Here is a 26,152-nt window from a genome sequence, read left to right as displayed (position 1 = left end):
CCAGTAGCATGGCCAGATAATGTGGTGGTGTCCAGGTCTCAACCCAGCAGCATGACCAGATCATGTGGTGGTGTCCAGGACTCACCCCAGCAGCATGACCAGATCATGTGGTGGTGACCAGGACTCACCCCAGCAGCATGACCAGATCATGTGGTGGTGTCCAGGACTCACCCCAGCAGCATGGCCAGATCATGTGGTGGTGTCCAGGACTCACCCCAGCAGCATGGCCAGATCATGTGGTGGTGTCCAGGACTCACCCCAGCAGCATGACCAGTTCATGTGGTGGTGTCCAGGACTCACCCCAGCAGCATGACCAGATCATGTGGTGGTGTCCAGGACTCACCCCAGCAGCATAGCCAGATCATGTGGTGGAGTCCAGGACTCACCCCAGCAGCATGGCCAGATCATGTGGTGGTGTCCAGGACTCACCCCAGCAGCATGGCCAGATCATGTGGTGGTGTCCAGGTCTCACCCCAGCAGCATGACCAGATCATGTGGTGGTGACCAGGACTCACCCCAGCAGCATGACCAGATCATGTGGTGGTGTCCAGGACTCACCCCAGCAGCATGGCCAGATCATGTGGTGGTGTCCAGGACTCACCCCAGCAGCATGGCCAGATCATGTGGTGGTGTCCAGGACTCACCCCAGCAGCATGACCAGATCATGTGGTGGTGTCCAGGACTCACCCCAGCAGCATGACCAGATCATGTGGTGGTGTCCAGGACTCACCCCAGCAGCATAGCCAGATCATGTGGTGGTGTCCAGGACTCACCCCAGCAGCATGGCCAGATCATGTGGTGGTGTCCAGGACTCACCCCAGCAGCATGGCCAGATCATGTGGTGGTGTCCAGGTCTCAACCCAGCAGCATGGCCAGATCATGTGGTGGTGTCCAGGACTCACCCCAGCAGCATGACCAGATCATGTGGTGGTGTCCAGGACTCACCCCAGCAGCATGGCCAGATCATGTGGTGGAGTCCAGGACTCACCCCAGCAGCATGACCAGATCATGTGGTGGTGTCCAGGACTCACCCCAGCAGCATGACCAGATCATGTGGTGGTGACCAGGACTCACCCCAGCAGCATGGCCAGATCATGTGGTGGTGACCAGGACTCACCCCAGCAGCATGGCCAGATCATGTGGTGACCAGGACTCACCCCAGCAGCATGGCCAGATCATGTGGTGGTGACCAGGACTCACCCCAGCAGCATGGCCAGATCATGTGGTGGTGTCCAGGACTCACCCCAGTAGCATGACCAGATCATGTGGTGGTGTCCAGGACTCAACCAAGCAGCATGACCAGATCATGTGGTGGTGTCCAGGACTCACCCCAGCAGCATGACCAGATCATGTGGTGGAGTCCAGGTCTCAACCCAGCAGCATGACCAGATCATGTGGTGGTGTCCAGGACTCACCCCAGTAGCATGGCCAGATCATGTGGTGGTGTCCAGGACTCACCCCAGTAGCATGGCCAGATCATGTGGTGGTGCTCTCTGACCACTGTGACACTGTGCCCCTATTTTGTAGGAATAATGATGACTGAACATGTAGATTTCTTATCCAGATCCTTTTTTCTGAGCTGTTAGAAACATCTCTGTAAAGTATTACAGATTCTTGACCTGGAGCTTCCCTATGATATTTTGAAGACGGAGTGAAACATACAAAGTTACACATGCAGAAGACATCTTCTTGATCTACATCTTTGTTACATGCAAGGCAATAGTGCGCCATCAATACATGCTGGTGAAGGGTCAGCTCCGGGAAACAAGACGAGCAGATCGGAGTGTCCCCCAGGACCATGTCTACACCACGTCTACACATGTTCATTTTTCCACATCAAAGAAGGGTGTTGCGATGTTGCACAGCTACAGATGTATTGTTGCAGCATGTGCAACTCTTTACATCAAATAGCGGGATCACAAAGTTAAATGGTTCTCTGTTTGATTTGTTGATTTGAAACAAAATATCAATACAATGTGTGTCCTTTAGGGATTTCGTCCATGTTACAGATGTCTGAACAAGACACAGAGCACACTTCAACTTAACCCTGAGTGTATGTTAAAGGGACCAGAGGTGTATGTTCTGGGGCTTTTTCTCTTGTTTCCCATGTTCACCCAGGTTTCGAGGATGTTGTCAGCCTAGCTAGGTGTTCCAGCTCATGGGAGTTCCATTTTCCCAGCACTTACAGAGGCCAGCAGCTAACATCTAGTTGCATATAAGATGCAAGAGGTTAGAGGCTAAATGTTAGAGGCTAGATACTACATGCTTGATGCAAGAAACTAATTGCTAGATGTAAGAAGCTAAATGCTAGTTGCAAGAGGCTGAATATTAGATCCAAGAGGCTAAATGCTAGATGTAAGAAGATAAATGTTAGATGCTAGATGATAAATGCTAGACATAACATGAAAACTGTTAGATGAAAGAGGCTACATGCTAAATGTAAGAGGCTAAACGCTAGATGCAAAAGGCTAAATGCTAGCTGTAAGAGGCTAAATGCTCGGTGTAACAGGCAAAATGTTTGATGCAAGAGGCTAAATGCTAGATACAAGCGGATAACTGCCAAATGAAAGATGTAGATGAAAGAGGCTAAATGCCAAATGCAGATGTAAGAGGCTAACTGTTAAGTGCAAGAGGCTTTATGCTAGAAACAGAAGGCTAAATGCCAAATGAAAGAGTATAAATGCTAGATATGAGGCTAGATGTAAGATGCTAGATGCAGGAGGCTAACTACCAAATGAAAGTTGCTAGATGAAAGAGGCTAAATGTTAGATATAAGAGTTTAGATGTAAGAGGCAACAGGCTAAATTGGATGCAACAGGTTAAACACCAGAGACTAGAGGCGAACTGTAAGAGTCTAAATGGTAGATGCTAGTTTATAGGTCTACATCAGCAGCTTGGGATGTAAATATAACACATCAGTGCCAGAGAATAATCAGATTAACTGCCAAAACTAAAATGCACATGCAGAGCCAGTGCGATCACAACTCCAATACCTAAGGCTACACATGGCGCTATAACAATGAGGAGATCCGTACAAGAAGCTGAATATATACCTTGTTGGTTAAAATTCACAATGGACAGATGTAGGCATCCGAGGAAAATACATTTATGATTAGTCAGCAACGTCTTGAGGAAATGTCTCATTATATTTTAAAATAAATGAGAATAAAATAAGTAACCAGGTCTTTATATGAATAAGTGTCAGTGGGCAGATTGTCAGGAAGTCTATTCCTGATACAGGACAATGAGTGGACAAAATTAATGGCGTTGCAAGTAGGATCGGCAAGTTAACATGTATCAATTATAGTAATGGAAACTAGTGCGCGTGGTGTGCATCCTCGAGCACGGTAGGAACTCACCACAAATAGTTTGGCTGCAGGGCTACGTAACACTCCGAAGGCTATTAGTTCTATGTGGTCGCAATTATTATCTTTATTAATTACCACATGTCAGTTCATTACTGTTAGGAGGTCACAGTATGATCGATGTGTGTATTGCAGGTCTGTTTCATAGCAGACATGTTGGGGAGATTCCTGGACATTTCAGTGTTGGGATGGTGGGTGTTGGTAGTAGACTGACAAACTCCTTCATGCTGACACTTGCACATAGGATTGTGCGACTAGGGTTAGCTATTTTTTTCACAGATTTTTTACTTGTTCTTTTTATTGTCAATCAGATTAAGAAAATATTTGTTCTCTCGACTTACGATCAAAGTAAGAAAGAGGCATAAAGATAAAGCAAACCTAACTATTACAAAAAACAAAAACAAAACAAAAGCCTAACACAACATACAAGGAAACACAAAACCTCTGTACTTATTTGAAATTTGTGTACTTATTTGAAATTTGGTTGATCATTCTGTTGACATGCTTTGTAATTTGCAAATGTATGTTTTGTCAATAAAAGTGATGTTTTCTGTTTATTTCAGCTGTGAAAACTAAAAGGTCAAAGAGCATATTCAACAGCTACTGGTCCATTGTGCCGACTGGGTTGTACGGTGGTGCTGGGACGATATTCCGATACGCTAAACAGAGTGGGCCACACTGCCCTGGACAGTGTATCTTTACTGATGGATCTCTCAATGAAACCGTCGTGGTACAGGTGAGTGGCAGGGTGGGTGGGTGGGTGGGTGAGTGAGTGAGTGAGTGAGTGAGTGAGTGAGTGAGTGGTCTCTCAAAGAAGTCGACGTGTTGACACTCAATCAAGTCACTGAATCTGACCATCTGATCAATTTAGTCATCTCTTACGACAAGCCATCTTCCCGAGGCAAAGGAGTTAACTGACAGTAAAAGTCTAGCTTCCCCCCTTGTTGAACTTGACTGGAATTTCTGGGTTCGATAGTAGCGCTTGCAGTGGCTCTTACGAGTTATGGCTCTCCTATGTCCCTCTTATTGATTAAGGTCTATATGGTAATAAAACAGGTCTTACTTTGCGAAGTGCATCAAATCATGTGAGCACCTTGATTAAAAGCATGAAAAGATATAGAAAATATCTGTTGACAGCATGTAGACGGTACACAAATACTGCAATTGACCGAAATCTGCATGGCAGTTTACGAAACAGATGTCGACTTTGTTATGCGATTTTGATAGGACTATGCGAAGACTTGTTAGTCCAGCCAAAATAGCACTTCCTTATTTCAGCCTAGTTCAGCAAGGGTGGAACTGGACTTTTATAGTCAGTTAACTCCCTTGTCTTGGGAAGATGACGACAAGCATAAGTTGCTAAGGACCTGTTCTAACCCGAAATCCCCACTGTGGAGTCTTTATCTAGGATCCATTTGAAACAAGTATGCGCTCACTATGTGCGGATATCATGTGCTACATGACAGGGCAAGCCCAGCATGAGTCTCTACTAAATATAGATTAATTAGAATAGATTGCAAAAACACTCTGTGTATTTATAATGAAGCTGTTGGAGTGCAAACAGATGTTGAATACGTCTATATTTGAGGGAGGCTTCATTTGCAGCTGGTCTTATTTCCTACCCCCCTTGTATAGAACAGATGCTATGGCTGGATGTACTTGGAGTTGTCTGTGAGGAGGGTGGGTTTTACGATGCTTTTAGCAATATTCCAGCAATACATTGACAGCCGTAGCAAGAAGGTTTAGGGTTAGGGTATGAGTTTGTAGGGGTAGGGTTCACAGGCTGTTTGTTTGTTTGTTGTTTTACTGCCACACTCAGCAAAAGTCTAGCTATAGATGGCGGTCTGTAGATAGTTGAGTCTGGACCAAACAGTCCATTGACTGACATCATGAGTATCAATCTACACAATTGGGATATGATGACATGCATCAACCAAGTCAGCAGGCTGACTACCACCAGAACCTGTTAGTTGCCTCTATGACAAGCATGGGTTGCTGAAGACCAACTCTAGTCGGGATCTTTCAGTGGCTTTTCCTATATTGGGCCTACCAATGAAAGTTTGCATTTGGTTTCAGAATGTATGATTTGTGCCCCATAATTGCCAATTCCGTACAAGTTTGTTTGTTTGTTTGTTGTTTAATGCCACACTCAGCAATATTCCAGCTATATGATGGTGGTTTGTAAATAATCGAGTCTAGACAAGACAATCCAGTGATTGACATCAGGAGCATCGATCCATGCAATTGGGATTGATAACAAGCTTCAACCAAGTCAGCGAGCCTGACCACCCTATCCCTTTAGTCGTCTCTTACAACAAGCCTTTTATGGCAAGCATGGGTTGCTGAAGATCTATTCTACATCATATCTTCACGGGTCAGAATGTATGATTTGTGCCCCATAATTGCATATTCCATATAAAGTACTCATGAAAAGTATCATTATTTGTAGATTTTGAACTCATATTTTTACTGTCTGAGTAAAAAAACATGATGTTGTTCAGAAGTATGTGATGAAGCAAACGACCATCTGTTTACATAGGTCTCAAAACCTAACTGAGCTGTTTAATGTAATTATGTGGTTTGAAACTTTTAGCACTGTAACCACTAGACTGTGAGAATGCCATGTGAAGATCAGGATTGTTAGCATTAGCCAGTTTAGCATCAGATTAAACATACCATATTGCCGTATTAAGCACCCTGCGCCATTACGCCCTCGGATCTTTCTGTATGTAATCTCAGTCAGCACCCCCTAGTGAGTCACACACACCCTTCCCCTTGTGAAGAGTCTGGGGACACTTATTATGGGGAAGATGGGACTTTTGGTACCAAATAACGAAAGGTGTAAGCAATATATATGTATAGTTCTCAAAAGATTGTAAAATATCAGCTGTGTTTTTTACATCTTGAAGATTTATAAATGTGATTGCAATAGTGAATTAAATCTAGAGATTGGCTTTTTCCAGATTAAAGAGATTGGACTTTGTTGCAAATTATAAGCTTTTATGAGGGTTAAGAGAAGGATATTGTTTTCCTTTATATAAAGACTTTAATAGGCATTCAATATTTCAATATATAAGATAGCTACGCGATAAAGTACAAAGAACAATAATCAATTATTTTTTAAACCGATACATTTTTTAGAAATTCTTTTTTCTATGTTTTTGTGTTCCTATTGTTTGTTTCCATGTTCCATTGTATTTTTATGTTTTTCTTTGTTCTTTTTCAGATGTTATTTTACAGCAAAAACCCAGGCATTTCGTATGAGTTTCTACTACCAAACTATATTGCATTTACACCTTTTGAAGGTACATTCATTCCCCAAACACCACACACAGTCCATCACAGACATCGACACAGGTCACAAACACAGGGACGAGGACAAGGACGTCACCGCTCCCGAACAACTCCCCACTTTGAAGGCGAATTCAACCCTAGTTACAACAGCAGGTCAGAGGGGCAGTCCTCGTTAGAATACAACAGACGGACTGAAGAATTCCGTGCTGGAAGGAGTTCAGCATATGATAGGAGGTACCCAGCACACCACAGTTCAAGGTCAGGGACACAGAGAAATTATCCGTCAGGTTCGCGAACAGATACCACCCCTCGTAGATATGGGTATGACACGTTGGGCGGTCGTGGATTAAGTTACACGCAGCAAAACAGAAAAACAGAATCATCTCAAACTGGAATTCCCATCCAAGTGGCACCAAGGCCAAGATATGTTTCCCCATATGACCGCAATGGGCGCTTCACTGGCCATAAGACCCTTGATTTCAACGCGGCGCTGACGGACAGGCGATATGTGCGGGGTCCAGGGGATGCCCAAGCGAGAAGTGTGGACAATGAGATCGGGACTCGATACAGTGGACAGCAGACTGTTCCAAATCGGGGTGCTGTGGACAGGGACAGTTCCGCGAGTCAGTACATGTGGAGAATATCAGGATTCACGGACTGTTCCACAACTTGCGGAGGAGGTGAGCTATCACTTGTGCAACTCTCCCTGGCTGCTGTTCCATAAAGCGATCTTAGCTCCACGACTGTGGGCCAATTACTGGGTATTTGATATTTGGTTGGAAGACGCAGATGAAATTTTATTCTTTTAGATAATGAAAATACACGTGAAAAATTATTTGGCCTTAGGTTTAACACACACATTTGTCTTTGCTGGACATGTTAGATGTACAGGGAAAAAAAATTCGTTTTAAAAAATATTAAAATTGTTTGATCCTCCTTGATAATAAATAAATACCGGTAATACCGGTAATAAGCAGTGACTCCACAATATATTATTCTGAAATCAAAATGCCAGGACCCCCTATAATATTAAACTATTGGTTCCTTAGTCAATGTTAAGGTAGAGGAGTTGTAATGGTTGTCATAGCGCTACAATCACTTTGTGGATCCGGGTCTGTAGCCCTCCCTGCTTGGAGAAGTAACATTAACTCACTACTAACCTGTCAAGGTCTGGGTTAGATTTGGCCTTCAGCTACCCATGCTTGTCGAAAGATTTGACTAACGGGATAGGGTGGTCAGACTTGGTTGATGTATGTCATCATATTCCATTTGAGTAGATCGATGCTCATCAATCACTGGATTGTCCAGACTTGATTATTTACAGACCATCTTGAAGCTGGAATATTGCTGTGTGCAGCGTAAGACAACAAACAAAACAACATAACTCATTACAATAACAATGCAGCTTGTATTGTAATTTTGTCGACTTTTTTTTGCTCCCTTGACATATGTGACAGGTTGTTGCCAAATAAGAGAGTGTATTCAAGTTTCAGGGATAGCAGAACTTGAAACTTTGGACTTCTTTATCTCTAACTCTGACGTATCTTTTGAATCACGATGAGTGGTGTGACATAAGATGATATGTGTTTTAGAACTAATTCTACAAAGGATTGCTTCTTTTTGTGTTGGGGTTTCCACTCATATCATGTTGGATTATGAAGTAGTCTAGATGTGCTACACTCAAGAGCAGGGACGAGTCCAAATTTACTACCGGGATACCCTACCCCCTATTACCAAACCCTACCCAGATCTCAAGAGTTGAGTACAAACTGTCTGATTGGGAATTGTTTTACAGGACCCCTAGAACCGCCTCTGTGGTCTAGAGGCAGAGCATCTGCCCGGAGATTGGGAGGTCCGGGGTTGGATCCCCGGCCGTGTCATACCAAAAGACAATTCTTCAGCATTGTTGTAAGAGGCGGGCTAGCAGGTTTTGTTAAGAAGGCCTGTTGGGTGCATTAATGATAGCATCCTTGCCTGTATTTATACATGATTTGTTTGAATATTCTCAATGATTCCATTATAACAGTATAGAATATTTTTTCATCATTGATTATTTCCCGGTTAAACAGGGGCAAAATGTGTATATTCGCCATGCGGGAGAGTGCTAAAGATTGACATGCCATACCCTTTCAACAAGTTAAAAACAGTTTGCAGACCTCGTGTTTTCCCTCGACAGTGTTCTCCTCCCACAACAATGGAATGTTTGAGCCTAGTGTATTTTAACATTTCAATCTGATAAAAGTCTAGATTAGCATTAACAGGTTCCAACAGAGGCTGGGTAATGTAGATTTCCGCCTGAAAATAAAGAAAGGAAGTCATCAAATGAGTTTTCTCCAACATTCAACACACACGGGAGATAGAGTTTCTTCCCAGTCTCCCCAACTGCATGTGAAATGCAATCAGACATGTGTTGTCGTATATTTTAATATTTCATAGAAGAATAGACATGGCATCTGAGGAGGTTTGGTTACATAAAAGGCATTATTTCTTTCCTTTAGAGGTTTTGTTAAAAAGTCACTGAGTTTGTAGAAATATGAATTTGTGTTTTTACAAGTTAGATCCTTTTAGTTGGAATACATAGAACATATCAATGTTTTGGTTGCAATGGCCACATTTGTTCCCTGTCAGATGGTGTGTTTTTCATTACAACATTGATGATTGTGTTACCATAAAGGAGGGGGGTGCTTGTCATGTTAAAAAGGCAGTTTTTTTCAAAGTATTAAGTTATTAATTTGAACTATTTAGGGTCCTAAAAGAATTGACATGTTTTTTTTATTCAGTAGGGGCACAGAGGGATGGTTAGTGTTACATAAAATAGGGAAAGGGCAGCAATATAGGATCCATTCCCTTCCCCCCTTATAATAAAAGACCTGTCTCTGAGGTATGTATTTCTTATACCCTGCTGGGAAACGCAGAACTTCCTACTAATGCGATCACAATAATATGGTTATGTTATATTGAAACTGATTACCTGGCAAATGCAGTTTAAACTTTACTGAGCATCTATTGATTGTAAGACAATGGTTATAATTCTAACAGGGTGTTTATTTTGTGTGGCAGCTGTCAATATGTCCATGAAATGGTTTGCTATCCATACTGATTAAGACAGTTCAGATAAAAGGTGAAAAACTATGCCGGTAAGATAAATTCTTTGTCAGACAATCCTTTGGGGTATATGGTGTGATGTACCCCGTGAGCGAGTCTACTGGCTGGTGTGCTTGGGTATATGGTGTGATGTACCCTGTGTGTGAGTCTACTGGCTGGTGTGCTTGAGGGGTATATGGTGTGACAGACCCTGTGCGTGAATCTACTGGCTGGTGTGCTTGAGATGTATATGGTGTGGGTGTGAGGGACCTTGTGTGTGAGTCTACTGGCTGGTGTGCTTGAGAGGTATATGGTGTGAGGTACCTTGTGTGTGAGTCTACTGGCTGGTGTGCTTGAGGGGTATATGGTGTGAGGTACCTTGTGTGTGAGTCTACTGGCTGGTGTGCTTGAGAGGTATATGGTGTGGGTGTAAGGTACCTTATGTGTGAGTCTACTGGCTGGTGTGCTTGAGAGGTATATGGTGTGAGGTACCTTGTGTGTGAGTCTACTGGCTGGTGTGCTTGAGAGGTATATGGTGTGGGTGTAAGGTACCTTATGTGTGAGTCTACTGGCTGGTGTGCTTGAGAGGTATATGGTGTGAGGTACCTTGTGTGTGAGTCTACTGGCTGGTGTGCTTGAGAGGTATATGGTGTGGGTGTAAGGTACCTTATGTGTGAGTCTACTGGCTGGTGTGCTTGAGAGGTATATGGTGTGGGTGTAAGGTACCTTATGTGTGAGTCTACTGGCTGGTGTACTTGAGAGGTATATGGTGTGAGGTACCTTGTGTGTGAGTCTACTGGCTGGTGTGCTTGAGGGGTATATGGTGTGAGGTACCTTGTGTGTGAGTCTACTGGCTGGTGTGCTTGAGAGGTATATGGTGTGAGGTACCTTGTGTGTCAGTCTACTGGCTGGTGTGCTTGAGAGGTATATGGTGTGAGGTACCTTATGTGTGAGTCTACTGGCTGGTGTGCTTGAGAGGTATATAGTGTGAGGTACCTTGTGTGTCAGTCTACTGGCTGGTGTGCTTGAGAGGTATATGGTGTGGGTGTAAGGTACCTTATGTGTGAGTCTACTGGCTGGTGTACTTGAGAGGTATATGGTGTGAGGTACCTTATGTGTGAGTCTACTGGCTGGTGTGCTTGAGGGGTATATGGTGTGAGGTACCTTATGTGTGAGTCTACTGGCTGGTGTGCTTGAGGGGTATATGGTGTGGGTGTGAGGGACCTTGTGTGTGAGTCTACTGGCTGGTGTGCTTGAGATGTATATGGTGTGGGTGTGAGGGACCTTGTGTGTGAGTCTACTGGCTGGTGTGCTTGAGATGTATATGGTGTGGGTGTGAGGGACCTTGTGTGTGAGTCTACTGGCTGGTGTGCTTGAGGGGTATATGGTGTGACAGACCCTGTGCGTGAATCTACTGGCTGGTGTGCTTGAGATGTATATGGTGTGGGTGTGAGGTACCTTGTGTGTGAGTCTACTGGCTGGTGTGCTTGAGGGGTATATGGTGTGAGGTACCTTGTGTGTGAGTCTACTGGCTGGTGTGCTTGAGGGGTATATGGTGTGAGGTACCTTGTGTGTGAGTCTACTGGCTGGTGTGCTTGAGAGGTATATGGTGTGAGGTACCTTGTGTGTCAGTCTACTGGCTGGTGTGCTTGAGAGGTATATGGTGTGAGGTACCTTGTGTGTGAGTCTACTGGCTGGTGTGCTTGAGGGGTATATGGTGTGAGGTACCTTGTGTGTGAGTCTACTGGCTGGTGTGCTTGAGAGGTATATGGTGTGGGTGTAAGGTACCTTATGTGTGAGTCTACTGGCTGGTGTACTTGAGGGGTATATGGTGTGAGGTACCTTATGTGTGAGTCTACTGGCTGGTGTGCTTGAGAGGTATATGGTGTGGGTGTAAGGTACCTTGTGTGTGAGTCTACTGGCTGGTGTACTTGAGGGGTATATGGTGTGAGGTACCTTATGTGTGAGTCTACTGGCTGGTGTGCTTGAGAGGTATATAGTGTGAGGTACCTTATGTGTGAGTCTACTGGCTGGTGTGCTTGAGAGGTATATAGTGTGAGGTACCTTGTGTGTCAGTCTACTGGCTGGTGTGCTTGAGAGGTATATGGTGTGGGTGTAAGGTACCTTATGTGTGAGTCTACTGGCTGGTGTACTTGAGGGGTATATGGTGTGAGGTACCTTATGTGTGAGTCTACTGGCTGGTGTGCTTGAGAGGTATATGGTGTGGGTGTAAGGTACCTTGTGTGTGAGTCTACTGGCTGGTGTACTTGAGGGGTATATGGTGTGAGGTACCTTATGTGTGAGTCTACTGGCTGGTGTGCTTGAGAGGTATATAGTGTGAGGTACCTTATGTGTGAGTCTACTGGCTGGTGTGCTTGAGAGGTATATAGTGTGAGGTACCTTGTGTGTGAGTCTACTGGCTGGTGTGCTTGAGAGGTATATGGTGTGAGGTACCTTATGTGTGAGTCTACTGGCTGGTGTACTTGAGGGGTATATGGTGTGAGGTACCTTATGTGTGAGTCTTCTGGCTGGTGTGCTTGAGAGGTATATGGTGTGAGGTACCTTGTGTGTCAGTCTACTGGCTGGTGTACTTGAGGGGTATATGGTGTGAGGTACCTTATGTGTGAGTCTACTGGCTGGTGTACTTGAGGGGTATATGGTGTGAGGTACCTTATGTGTGAGTCTACTGGCTGGTGTGCTTGAGAGGTATATAGTGTGAGGTACCTTGTGTGTCAGTCTACTGGCTGGTGTGCTTGAGAGGTATATGGTGTGAGGTACCTTGTGTGTGAGTCTACTGGCTGGTGTGCTTGAGGGGTATATGGTGTGAGGTACCTTGTGTGTGAGTCTACTGGCTGGGGTGCTTGAGGGGTGTATGGTGTGACGTACCCCACAAGTACAGTCGACAACTAATATAATTAACCTGCACTGTACAAAAGTTATTTTGGGTAAAACAAATGGTCATCTCAAACATGTCAAGAGGAAGTGTCGGAAATGGCTGTCTGTCCTTTGTCATACATCCTTTGTCACATATTAAGTTAATACATTATTGTCCTTTTTTCCCCATATATTATCATGTGGCTTGTAAATTCATCTTAGTTCCATGTCAAGTCTTTCTGGCTTTCGTCGCTCCATGGCTGAAATAATGCTGATGTGACATTAAATTTTAACTCACTCACTTCCTGACTTTCATGTTAAAGTGTTTGAATTTGAATAGAAAGATGTGGTTTTGTGTAGATAACCAGTTTTGCATCATTTGACACAAACATGGACCCAGCGAGTGCACCTGCCATTGCTGGCTAGTGACTTATGTTGCCGGCCAGTTCTATTGGGAGCTAGTTGTGTTTCTGACTAGATGCATCTGGGTCCCAAACATAATACTTTATATGTACCCTCAGGTCACCAGGAGACCAAGATCGTGTGTGTGTTGAAGAGCTCCCAGACTCAGGTGATAGTGACAGGGGACAACTGCAACAACGCCATCAAGCCACAGCAACAACGTGTACCGTGCAACACCAACCCATGTGGACCAGAGTGAGTCAAGAGATTTTATGAGTGTTTCATTAGGTTATTGAACAGCTGTGCTGGCTCATGAACCATCACCTTGGCATGGAGATTTCTGATGTGTTGTAGCTGGGAGACAGATGACTGGAGTGTGTCATGTTGTTTTGTGTTGTAGCTGGGAGACAGATGACTGGAGTGTGTCATGTTGTTTTGTGTTGTAGCTGGGAGACAGATGACTGGAGTGTGTCATGTTGTTTTGTGTTGTAGCTGGGAGACAGATGACTGGAGTGTGTCATGGTGTTTTGTGTTGTAGCTGGGAGACAGATGACTGGAGTGTGTCATGTTGTTTTGTGTTGTAGCTGGGAGACAGATGACTGGAGTGTGTCGTGGTGTTTTGTGTTGTAACTGGGAGACAGATGACTGGAGTGTGTCATGTTGTTTTGTGTTGTAGCTGGGAGACAGATGACTGGAGTGTGTCATGTTGTTTTGTGTTGTAGCTGGGAGACAGATGACTGGAGTATGTCATGGTGTTTTGTGTTGTAGCTGGGAGACAGATGACTGGAGTGTGTCATGTTGTTTTGTGTTGTAGCTGGGAGACAGATGACTGGAGTGTGTCATGTTGTTTTGTGTTGTAGCTGGGAGACAGATGACTGGAGTATGTCATGGTGTTTTGTGTTGTAGCTGGGAGACAGATGACTGGAGTGTGTCATGTTGTTTTGTGTTGTAGCTGGGAGACGGATGACTGAAGTGTGTCATGTTGTTTTGTGTTGTAGCTGGGAGACAGATGACTGGAGTGTGTCGTGGTGTTTTGTGTTGTAACTGGGAGACAGATGACTGGAGTGTGTCATGTTGTTTTGTGTTGTAGCTGGGAGACAGATGACTGGAGTGTGTCATGTTGTTTTGTGTTGTAGCTGGGAGACAGATGACTGGAGTATGTCATGGTGTTTTGTGTTGTAGCTGGGAGACAGATGACTGGAGTGTGTCATGTTGTTTTGTGTTGTAGCTGGGAGACGGATGACTGAAGTGTGTCATGGTGTTTTGTGTTGTAGCTGGGAGACAGATGACTGGAGTGTGTCATGGTGTTTTGTGTTGTAGCTGGGAGACAGATGACTGCAGTGTGTCATGGTGTTTTGTGTTGTAGCTGGGAGACAGATGACTGGAGTGTGTCATGGTGTTTTGTGATGTAGCTGGGAGACAGATGACTGGAGTGTGTCATGGTGTTTTGTGTTGTAGCTGGGAGACAGATGACTGGAGTGTGTCATGTTGTTTTGTGTTGTAGCTGGGAGACAGATGACTGGAGTGTGTCATGGTGTTTTGTGTTGTAGCTGGGAGACAGATGACTGGAGTGTGTCATGTTGTTTTGTGTTGTAGCTGGGAGACAGATGACTGGAGTGTGTCATGTTGTTTTGTGTTGTAGATGGGAGACAGATGACTGGAGTGTGTCATGTTGTTTTGTGTTGTAGCCGGGAGACAGATGACTGGAGTGTGTCATGTTGTTTTGTGTTGTAGCTGGGAGACAGATGACTGGAGTGTGTCATGGTGTTTTGTGTTGTAGCTGGGAGACAGATGACTGGAGTGTGTCATGTTGTTTTGTGTTGTAGCTGGGAGACAGATGACTGGAGTGTGTCATGTTGTTTTGTGTTGTAGCTGGGAGACAGATGACTGGAGTGTGTCATGTTGTTTTGTGTTGTAGCTGGGAGACAGATGACTGGAGTGTGTCATGGTGTTTTGTGTTATAGCTGGGAGACAGATGACTGGAGTGTGTCATGTTGTTTTGTGTTGTAGCTGGGAGACAGATGACTGGAGTGTGTCATGTTGTTTTGTGTTGTAGCTGGGAGACAGATGACTGGAGTGTGTCATGTTGTTTTGTGTTGTAGCTGGGAGACAGATGACTGGAGTGTGTCATGTTGTTTTGTGTTGTAGCTGGGAGACAGATGACTGGAGTGTGTCATGGTGTTTTGTGTTGTAGCTGGGAGACAGATGACTGGAGTGTGTCATGGTGTTTTGTGATGTAGCTGGGAGACAGATGACTGGAGTGTGTCATGTTGTTTTGTGTTGTAGCTGGGAGACAGATGACTGGAGTGTGTCATGGTGTTTTGTGTTGTAGCTGGGAGACAGATGACTGGAGTGTGTCATGGTGTTTTGTGTTGTAGCTGGGAGACAGATGACTGGAGTGTGTCATGGTGTTTTGTGTTGTAGCTGGGAGACAGATGACTGGAGTACCTGCAGTGTGACTTGTGGCTCAGGGACACAGACCCGCCGTGTGGAGTGTAAACAACGCATGTCCCCCACCTCCCACCTGAGTGTGTCGGCCAGCAAGTGTGACGCGGGCCGCAGGCCAGCGGTGGCCCAGCAGTGTGAGAAGGGGCCCTGTGCTAAGTGGAAAACCAGCAAGTGGGGCAAGGTATGTTCAGTCTGGAGTTGGGTTCAATTAGGGAAAAGTGGACACTGTTCAACAGACTACTTTCCTACCAAATTGTGCCAAATGAAATGTCCAGGCAATAACACCTGAAAATCTAAAAAACACATAACATTCATCTCCTAAATTAAGTAATGGACTGTGTTGCGCAATTTAGCCACTTATATGCTAGTCCAGAGGCAAGTGAAATCTAGGACTTTCTCCTAAGATCTGTGTGTGTTACTTGTAAAGCTTGAGTCTGTAATGAACCTTGGAGTAGCTGCATGTAACTCATGGTCCATATCCCTGACTTTTGAAAAGGCCATGCATTTGGCAACTCTGCTGTTATATATAGTTCAGTTATTTTTCTCTCTCAAAATGCCTTGTGACATGTAACACTGATTTATAAATAATATTGAAACACTTGTATGTGGACTTTAATAGTGTCTTGGATGTACAGGGGTACCATTCAGTAAACTAAAGTTGACCTTTTTGAAGGCACACTTGGTCTAACTGTTGGCTTTGAAAAGCCCTTAAATTGGTGCTGAAAGTTTGCATGAACCCTGATTATAAGCCTGTTTGACATGTTGTCCCCGCTGTCCCCAGTGTTCCGTGAGCTGTGGGGTGGGAGAACAGCGCAGGAAGGTGAAGTGTGTGGACCACCAGGCCACCCAGATACCCGACCGCTTCTGTGAGGCCACCCCACCCACTGGCGTCAAGAAGTGTAACCAGGGCACCTGCCAGAAACAGTGGTGGACCTCCAAATGGTCAGACCAGGTCAGTTTATCTCATGTGGCAGGGAGGGAATCAGTTTGGTTTAGTGTCTCCTTTAAGAGTATTTCTGATAGAATACCGAGTGCTGAATGCGGAAATCCCCAAAATATTGCACAACACTGGTATGGTGCTGAGAAACTAGTAATGACATTATCATGTGACATCTGGGATTCGAACCCCCTAGAATACCGAGTGCTGAATGTGGAAATCCCCAAAATATTGCACAACACTGGTATGGTGCTGAGAAACTAGTAATGACATTATCATGTCACATCTGGGATTCGAACCCCCTAGAATACCGAGTGCTGAATGTGGAAATCCCCAAAATATTGCACAACACTGGTATGGTGCTGAGAAACTAGTAATGACATTATCATGTCACATCTGGGATTCGAACCCCCTAGAATACCGAGTGCTGAATGTGGAAATCCCCAAAATATTGCACAACACTGGTATGGTGCTGAGAAACTAGTAATGACATTATCATGTCACATCTGGGATTCAGACCCACTATCATCGGGACACAAGTCTCTACAGCAGTATCAAATAGCAGAATGTATTCGCGTTTGTATGTGTATAGTCTTGTATCCCTGAAAGACAAACATCAGTCTAAACCCTACATCCATGTTTGTCTCATTGAAGATACTGCAAGTAATAAGATTGCGAACCCCACCAGTTCCTAAAGGTGAAATTACCCAGTTGTTGTGTTAGAGGTGATGCAGGGGAACATCAGGCTCAAGTCCTAGGTCTGTCTGTATACACTTGATGTTGCAGTGTTCCAATGAGTGTGGGTCAGGAGTGAAGACCAGGGACGTCATGTGTGGCAGTCCCAACGGTGTGAAGCTGGAGGACTCTGTGTGTGAAGACCTCAGGAAGCCTCAAGCCCGGGCCTCCTGCCGCAGCCAGTCAGCCTGTGGAGGCAAGTGGTTCACCGGACCCTGGGGAAAGGTGGGCTAAACTAGACAACATACCATTCACAGGGTCTTGTAAGACAGAAATTACCAGCTACAAGTACTATATAAATGATACACTAGTTGCGACGATATATCTTGTAACTGCTATTTTTTGCATCACAAGCCCCTGTGACACTGTTATTATTATTTAATGAGAAGAAATTCAGTGAAACAAGTGAGTCAGTTTAAATTATGCTTCAGTCAGCAATATTATATACATGTCCGGACAAGACCAACCAGTGGTTGTTGATAGCAGGGGCAACAAACATGCTGTGAAGGTGTGATGACACCAAGGCAACATCAGTCAGACCGTATGACAAGCATGTGGAACTGAGGACCTGTTCTATCCCAGAATCCCAAAAGGATGCTATGTTTCAGAAGGCCATGCATGATGATTATGCTACAACATACTCCAGCATGGACTTGCTCTTGCGACCTGTCAGTTTAGTGCAGTCTAGCTGTATGAATGAGTGCTTTTTTGTGAAGTCTTTCCAAGTAATCTGAATGTTGAAGAGGTGAGGTGAGGTGAAATGGGGTTTAACGTCGTGTCCAAGATTATTGCACTTATATAGCGACGTGCATGCATGTGTATGTGTGTGTGTGTGGCTGCTTGTACTAGTCCCAACTGATGCCGATTTATAGTGCTAGCACACTGAGATACCATGCCGCAGTTTAACATGAATACCTCACTCAGACACAGTATATTGACTCCGAGCCGACCAGCCCTTGTTTTAGCCCCTTAATGCCGAGCGCCAGACAGGGTAACAACAAGTACCATCTTTTAACGTCTTTTGGTATGACGCATCTGGGGATCGAACCCTGGACCTTCCGCTCTCTGGGCGGACGCTCTACCATTAGGCCACAGAGGCGGTCGAATGTGGAAGAGAAAAGGATACCACAGAACATGTTTCTCACTCCTTGTTTTGATACATTAGTTCAAGTTGCTACTGTAAATGTGTTTGCAAATCCAAAATACTAATAGCAAATCATAGACTGGAAAGATAATGGTTTTCATGCAGAAATATTCATTAGCTGAAGAGATTTGGCAGGAAACAAACACTACTTGTTTGATGAGTCCAAATGAAAAATTTAAAAATATGTAAAGGCAATAGTTGAACATGTGGTCATTGCATGTATAGTTTCATGCAAAAATATTCATTAGTTTGATAGTTATGTCTCAGAAACGAAGCCTTGAGTTGTTTGAGACCAAATTGTTTGCATGGAAATATAACAAAATATTATTTGGAAACATTTCAAAATGGCACACAGCACCAGTTTAACTTATGAGCAATGCATATTCCAAGTTTCACTGAAATATGTTGAATGGTTTCCAAGTTATGGGCCGGAAGTGAACCCTACCCTTGTTTAAGACAAAGTTGAAATTGTTTCTGTGTAAGCGTAAACAATAAAATTTGGAAACAAATTGTAACAGCAAAAGGCACCAGTTCAGCTGATGAATAATGCATATGCCCAGTTCAATTAAAATGTTGAACAAATTTCAAGTTTTGGCCTTGAAACAAAGTCTTAAGTCGAAAAATAAAATTTGAAAAAATTCAAAACAGCAAAAGGCATGATAACTGTAAAGTGTACTACACATTGTAAATTTATACATTGTGTATGAGCGCTACATTTGTTTGAGAATGATGACATGACCTGTAAGTATATCATATACTTGTGTACTTGACAAATGCAAGATTTGAACTGTTGTAAGAATATCAAGTGTATGAATATTGATTTTTATCACTGATCCAAGTTATTGAGATTGTCCTGTGCACCCTTGGTAAACAGTCCATATAACTTTCCACCTGCAGTGTTCTGCTGAATGTGGGCATGGGGAGCGCCGGCGAGATGTTGTGTGCATGAAGGTGGTTGGTAGCGCCATGTCTATAACACTGGAGGAGAACTGTGCAGCTGATGAGAAGCCCACAGCTGAAGAGAAGTGCCGCACCGAGTCCTGCGGGTCCGAGTGGTACATGTCACAGTGGAGCGAGGTAAGCATTAAATATAAGTATGATCTACCAGTGGAGCGAGGTAAGCAGCAAATATAAGTATGATCTACCAGTTGAGTCAGCAAATATCAGTATGATCTACCAGTGGAGCGAGGTTAGCAGCAAATATAAGTATGATCTACCAGTGGAGCGAGGTAAGCAGCAAATATAAGTATGATCTACCAGTGGAGCGAGGTTAGCAGCAAATATAAGTATGATCTACCAGTGGAGCGAGGTTAGCAGCAAATATCAGTATGATCTACCAGTGGAGCGAGGTAAGCAGCAAATATAAGTATGATCTACCAGTGGAGCGAGGTAAGCAGCAAATATAGGTATGATCTACCAGTGGAGCGAGGGCAGCAAATATAGGTATGATCTACCAGTGGAGCGAGGTTAGCAGCAAATATAAGTATGATCTACCAGTGGAGCGAGGTAAGCAGCAAATATCCGTATGATCTACCAGTGGAGCGAGGTAAGCAGCAAATATAAGTATGATCTACCTGTGGAGCAAGGTAAGCAGCAAATATCAGTATGATCTACCAGTGGAGCGAGGTAAGCAGCAAATATCAGTATGATCTACCAGTGGAGTGAGGTAAGCAGCAAATATCAGTATGATCTACCAGTGGAGCGAGGTAAGCAGCAAATATAAGTATGATCTACCTGTGGAGCGAGGTAAGCAGCAAATATAGGTATGATCTACCAGTGGAGCGAGGTGAGCAGAAGTACAGTTGAATGACACAGATTACACCCATCAGTAAAACATCATTCTTGCACAGTGACATAACAAGACTTTGCAGTATTTACAGAATTAATGTAGTAATTCAGAACCCTTGTTGTGTGGAAGTGTTCTGTGACATGTGGAGCGGGCATGAAGTCACGACAGGTCAAGTGTCTGGACCAACAGCAGAGGAGGGCAAGGTCATGTGAGCGCTCCCAGAAACCCCCTGCCCGAGAGAACTGTCAGATGAGAGACTGCCGACTACCCCAGGCTACCAGAGCAAGTAGGTCCAAACTTCTTAAATGTTTCTTCTTGCCAATTCTGTTAAGTTAAAACCCCTCCAAAGTTGATTTGGAAGGAAAGGATAATGATTGGTCTTGTCCTTCACAGAAACAATCTAAGCCGCGTCTCACGTTCATTTCATGTTTTCCTATTTCGCTCATGGGATTTCTGGGGTCAGTGCCCATGCTTTTAGAAAATGAGGATTGGCCGGTCACAATGTGTGACCTGGCTGATAATGTGTTATCACACCCCAATCAAAGGGTTGTCTGGCCCAGACTGAATTATTTACAGGCATATTTCTGACTGTGGTGTGAAACAACATTCCTTCTTGAACTGGGTCGATGTTGCTGGTGGACTGAAGTCCCGAGTTTCATCATAAGCCCAGTAGCATGTATCTAGGCTGAGTCAACTGCAAAAGAAATGTTTGGACTGAGAGATTAAAACTACCCCCACTGTGATGCAAAACAAATGGGTTTCTAAGATGTTTATCTTTACTTATATAGAAGCAGAATCTCTGCACTTGTACACATCATACGTAATTTCTAATTTAAATATCATGTCAATAAATTTCAACAAAATCAGTAAATGCACTATCGTGTCACTGGATTTTCTAGTTCATCAATCACTTGTCTGGTTTGTTTACAGGCCGCGGTCGCATGGCAGGTGTACTGCTGTGTGGCACTGGACAATAAATACTTACTTTTTATGCAAATTGTAGAATGGCAGGTGCTGTCAGTAGAGCAGGACATGCTGACTCTTTTCGCAGCCACCTGGTGTCATCACCGATTTTCAATGGTCAATTCATATAATTTTCAGTTATTTTGTCCTTCACGCCAATTGGAATCTGTTTTGGAGGATAATCTATTGTGGTTATTCACTTGCACTGACAATCTATATTCATATTCACTTTGTATTCACTTTATATATATTACTGCTCTCAGATATATGACACATTGAAATGGCAGGCAATTCATGCATATCCCTGTTTCCAGGCCCCACCTGTCGTGACCAGTACCGCAGCTGCCAGGTCGTCCTGCAGGCCCGTCTGTGCACATACTCCTACTACCGCAAGATCTGCTGTTCCTCCTGCAAGTCTGCCCACTCATGAAGAATGGAGCCACAGTAGTCGAGTCACTTCATCACAGATCCAACCTTCCGCCAGAGCAATTTCTCCCAGCACGACGGTCTGGGTCACAATACTCCAAGTGTAGTTAATATTCCGAACAGGAAATACAATTTCATACTCCACTTCATGTGATTTAACAGCTAAGATCAGACCAAATTATTTTCTTGTTTTATGGCATATTTAGAAAAGTAAACCAATAATTCATTAAAATATATTTTAAAATACTTTTGTATATTTTTTCAAAATTTATTCAGGACATGAACTTTTTTTTCTAATTTGTACATTTTGGCATAAAATAACTTGTAAAACGAGTAAATGGTTCTGAGTTATAAGTAACAGTGACTGAACCAGCAGAATAATTATTATGACTATGACAGTTTTCACATCTCAAGTAATTGTTCATGGTACAAGACTAAGTATAAATGTGCGGTGGTTTCCTTATTTACTACTGCCTAAAACTGTCGGAATATATAAAAATACTGTTGAGTGTACCGCAACTGTGTACTCCTAAAGGAGTCATAGACTGACACGTGTTATAAGATTGCAATATCAAGTCATTGTGAATACTGTACATACATATTCTGCATGATGTATATGATTGAAACCAGTTGATGCAATCTCATTAATATTAGATCTTTTACTCCAACACAATATCTCTCTGCGTGAAGATCTGAGGACATCCCCATAGGAGATTGTGTCAGGTGAACTTTCTGATCAGCCATTCATTGTTTAGGCTTATAAATTCTTGGCAAGAGTGAGCAAAGCTTTGAATAATCATATCTGATATCTGTATCTTGAAAATGAATATAATTGGGGAGATTCAAATGCAAATTAATAAAGCAGAGAATTATGTTGTTGTGCACACTTTCTACATCTTGTCGTTTCTGAGTGCCACGGCATCTACAGCCAAAACGTGGAAAACCAGCAGCATATTTTTGTGCTCTGTGTTGGTTTTCTTTTGCCAAGATTTAAATTTCTGAATCAAGGTGGTAAGGAAATGAAACTGAATCGTTCTAAAAAGCTCAAGAACTGATTGGCTCAAGAACCCACGCATTCTTCATGGATTGGGTGGTCAAAGTTCACTTGGGGTTCATCTGATTTTAATGAGATTGGAGTGATGTGACTCAGATAGACCGGTGATCACTTGTAGGTGTTTGTCAAGAAGAATTATATACATGGCAGCACATGAAAAAAGCCATTTTCTTCTTTTATAGTTTGTGTGCCAGGACACAGAAAATCTTTGTCGTTTCTAAAAAACTTCAACATGTCATGATAAAAAACAATCAAAAACAATAAAATGATAAATTTATACATTTATGTTTATGGTTGCAACACATGATACCATGTTTCCTCATTTTGTTTAAAAGAGGGGTCAGACATATGTTCTAGACAACCAGCTGCCACAAGTTCTACCCCATCCTCCAGCTAGGACAGATGAACTCGATAAGCCCATGGTCCTATACTGCACTCAATGAACAGTCTGTCATCATTACCATCTTCAGGATGTACGGTAGTGTAGACATACAGGGTGTGATATGATAGTAAGTGAGCCATGTTTCTCTGTGCTTACAAATTCCCTCAAGGGAATGCATTTATTGTTTATAGTCAACATTTACCAAAGATTTTATGTACAGTCTATATTTATAGATTTCTCATTTCATGCGATTCATGTCCATTTAAGTGCTTGCCAATCACTCATGATTTACTGTTAGACATTGACATAACGCTTCTTATGTCTAGGAAGATAGATTGTATATTTTGAAATGTGATTGTTGGGTACACGATGTACATGATCTTAAAGTAACAGCAGGTTACAACTGACAACACTTGTGATTCTGATAACAGTGGCTATCATGTTTGAAGAGTTTGAATTATTGGAAGTTTGCTTAAGTAAAACACCATCATTTTAGAGCCTATGTCTGTATGTATGTAGCGTCTGTGGAGCTGATAACTCCAGGCTTGCATGGGTCCTCCAAAAGCCTGTTCTTTCAATTCTCTTGTTGAGAGGTCAGTTTGCATACATCATTTTGAAACGTGATCTGAAAAACCAGGTGGAAGTGTTTCTGTAAAACTGTGAAGTCCTGTGGTGTATTTTATAGTTAAATGTGCTCAGCGAGTATCATGCTCCTGCTGTGACATGTAAATTTGCTATGTGTTCTTGTCATTCATTAGGTTCACAAATCTACTACGTTAACCTGTATTGGTAAGATTAATAACTTATTTATCAGAACCTGTACCACCTCGTTTTACTGGAGATTCGGGAATATTCAGTTCATGAAGACTCTTCACCAAGGTTCCAGGAGACTGACAAAAAGCTGTAAGCTGTTAATGTCTATTCATAGTTAGCATTGTTCCAGCAAGTGTAAGAGCTACAACTGGGAGAAGTAAGGACTTGTTATACAAGGAATTTATTATTATCAAAAATCAACATCTAGTAAAACAATCTGACAAACAAAATAATCAGTTTCTTGTGGTCTAACTTTATACACTCAACAAAGAAGGAAGTGTGATTATTTAATCAATATGGTGGAAGCTAGTGATTTCATCAGTGAACAAGAGATGACAATTGGTACTCAAATGTCAAGGACACCACTCCTGCCTACATTGTTTCACAGGTTCCAGAGAGGTGAAGTCTGTCCTTGTGCCTGGTCTTCGGTAAAGGGAGTTTTCACTGTTACTGGCTAGGTCCCAGTGGCACTGCTGACAACCCTCAAAGGCAGATTATTTCATTTGTCCTTGAGATGACATGCACCAAGACACCAAGCCTGACCACTCGATCCATTAAGTAGCCTCTTAGACAAGCATAGGTTGCTGGGGATCAATTCTAACCCAAAATCCACACAAAATCCATTTGCAAGGTTTGGTTTCGGATATAGTGTTCCTGTGCCAGAGGGGGCAGGGGTGGCCCAGTCATCTAAGGTGCCACAATTCCCTGTGCCAGAAACCTATGAATGTGGCTTCAAATCCCTGTTCGCACTGATTATGTTTCTAGGTTTGTCAGCACCATACCCGTGCTCGTGGATGTCACCAAACTGGTAAACATCTGAGACCTGCACCACTTTGGGCTTTCCTCCCACATTAAGCGGACACGCCATGATATAACTGGAATACTGTTAAAAGTGGCTTTAAACTTAACTCACTCACTCACTCCTGTGCCAGACTTGACCTGCCACAGTGAGAATTCTGTTGTACTGTTCGTTAATGGATCGATGCTCTGTTGCTTTGTTCAGCAGTAACAGGTTGTTCCCAGTAAGCATGCCATTGGTGCTAAGTAGCACATATTCAGCTATTAAATTCAGTAATTCAAAATGATTTTTTTTTTTGACAGTAAAGTATATCAGTGTCAGGTTTAATATCTCCTTTAATGCCTGTGTGGTTGGTTTTGGCAAGTTGGAAACATGAGTTCCACTGTCTACAATAAAATCATGTTGCCAAAATACAAGCAATGTGCATGCATGTGTTGTAGTGGCTCGGTCTCAATATGTTATATGTGTAGAATAAAGCATGTCCGAGGGTTTTTATGATATTTGAAAGGAAGTGTTTTATCTAACTTATACACCGGAAAAAGAACATCTTGTTTTACTACTGTACAAGAATTCTGTCACAAATTACAGTTCAACTCATTTACCTATGGGCCAATGACTACATGTCTCTAATGGTCATAAATTATTACCTTGGTTCCTTCAAATCTCCCAGGGGTGGTGGGGTAGCCTAGTGGTTAAAGCATTCCCTCGTCACATCGAAGACCCGGGTTCGATTCCCCACATGGGTGGTGTGTGAAGCCTTGACATTGCTGGAATATTGCTAAAAGTGGCATTGAACCATACTCACTCAACTCAAATTTTCCAAATATTCATCAATATATCCCCAAGATTAATGTAAAAATTACTTTGGGAATATCCTGCAAATATATCCACTTTTCTTTAGAAAGAAAAAGACAGCTATTCAGAATTTTAATATCTCCATCTGTCAAAAAAACTTAGTATATTTGTTTGTATTTGTTATACAAGATGCTTTATGAGTTGCGAAGGAACAAAAAGGCTCTTATTGATCCACATAACTTGATAAGTTTGTTTTATTGTCTGGTATGAATAGTCAAAGTTTTGTTTCTGTAGGTTACCAAAGTCTCCAATTGAACTCTAATACATTTTTCTATTGGTGCTATCAGAGTGTATGTTTTATATGTTTATAATCATTTGTAAATATCAGCATTCCCAAATAAATGTGCTTCTTACTGTTAAAATATGACACGATTTGTTTGTTATATGATTTCACAAAGGTATAGACTTATTCTCTAGCATAATCATTATGAAAATCTGCCACCTGGGAAACGGAATCTTATTAAGAGTTCCATGTGTCACTAGCAGGAATTCTAGGAGCTGAATGTTTGTGTACATCCCTTGGCCTTCAGTCTTGTGGTGTACAAGACTACAAGCCTTAAATTGACCTTGTTGCGTTCAGGCCCATTCAGCTTGTAAAATCCTGTACACTCGTCCAGTGACACATGCATCAAATTCACCATGAAGAGTGAGTTAAGCAGTTCTCACACTTTGCCGAGCTCTCCCGAGCCTAACTCGGTTAGGACTTGGGAAGAGACTACATATATACGAGTATCATACGAGTACGCTACGAGTGTGTTACGAGCCCCAATTAGGAGTCCAATAGGAGT

The 26,152-nt window shown here is 43.0% G+C and overlaps 1 protein-coding gene across 1 annotated transcript in view; it reads left to right on the top strand.

Moving 5' to 3' along the window:
* LOC124131323 (thrombospondin type-1 domain-containing protein 4-like) overlaps positions 1 to 25,731 on the top strand; it is a 74,137-nt gene extending 48,406 nt beyond the window's left edge. Inside the window, exons 3-11 of the mRNA XM_046494526.2 lie at positions 3,929 to 4,101; positions 6,592 to 7,339; positions 13,139 to 13,274; positions 15,444 to 15,648; positions 16,249 to 16,419; positions 17,191 to 17,364; positions 19,181 to 19,360; positions 20,202 to 20,358; positions 21,350 to 25,731. Of these exons, the coding sequence (XP_046350482.2) occupies positions 3,929 to 4,101; positions 6,592 to 7,339; positions 13,139 to 13,274; positions 15,444 to 15,648; positions 16,249 to 16,419; positions 17,191 to 17,364; positions 19,181 to 19,360; positions 20,202 to 20,358; positions 21,350 to 21,465 (2,060 nt within the window). The 3' untranslated portion in view covers positions 21,466 to 25,731. The remainder of the gene's footprint in view (positions 1 to 3,928; positions 4,102 to 6,591; positions 7,340 to 13,138; positions 13,275 to 15,443; positions 15,649 to 16,248; positions 16,420 to 17,190; positions 17,365 to 19,180; positions 19,361 to 20,201; positions 20,359 to 21,349) is intronic.
* The last annotated feature ends 421 nt before the right edge of the window (positions 25,732 to 26,152 follow it).

Source organism: Haliotis rufescens, unplaced genomic scaffold (assembly GCF_023055435.1).
Source record: "Haliotis rufescens isolate VD_foot unplaced genomic scaffold, xgHalRufe1.0.p SCAF_1, whole genome shotgun sequence".
Classification (NCBI taxonomy): domain Eukaryota; kingdom Metazoa; phylum Mollusca; class Gastropoda; order Lepetellida; family Haliotidae; genus Haliotis; species Haliotis rufescens.
The sequence above is the reverse complement of the archived record's forward strand: the minus strand, read 5'-3'. Positions and strand labels throughout refer to the sequence as shown.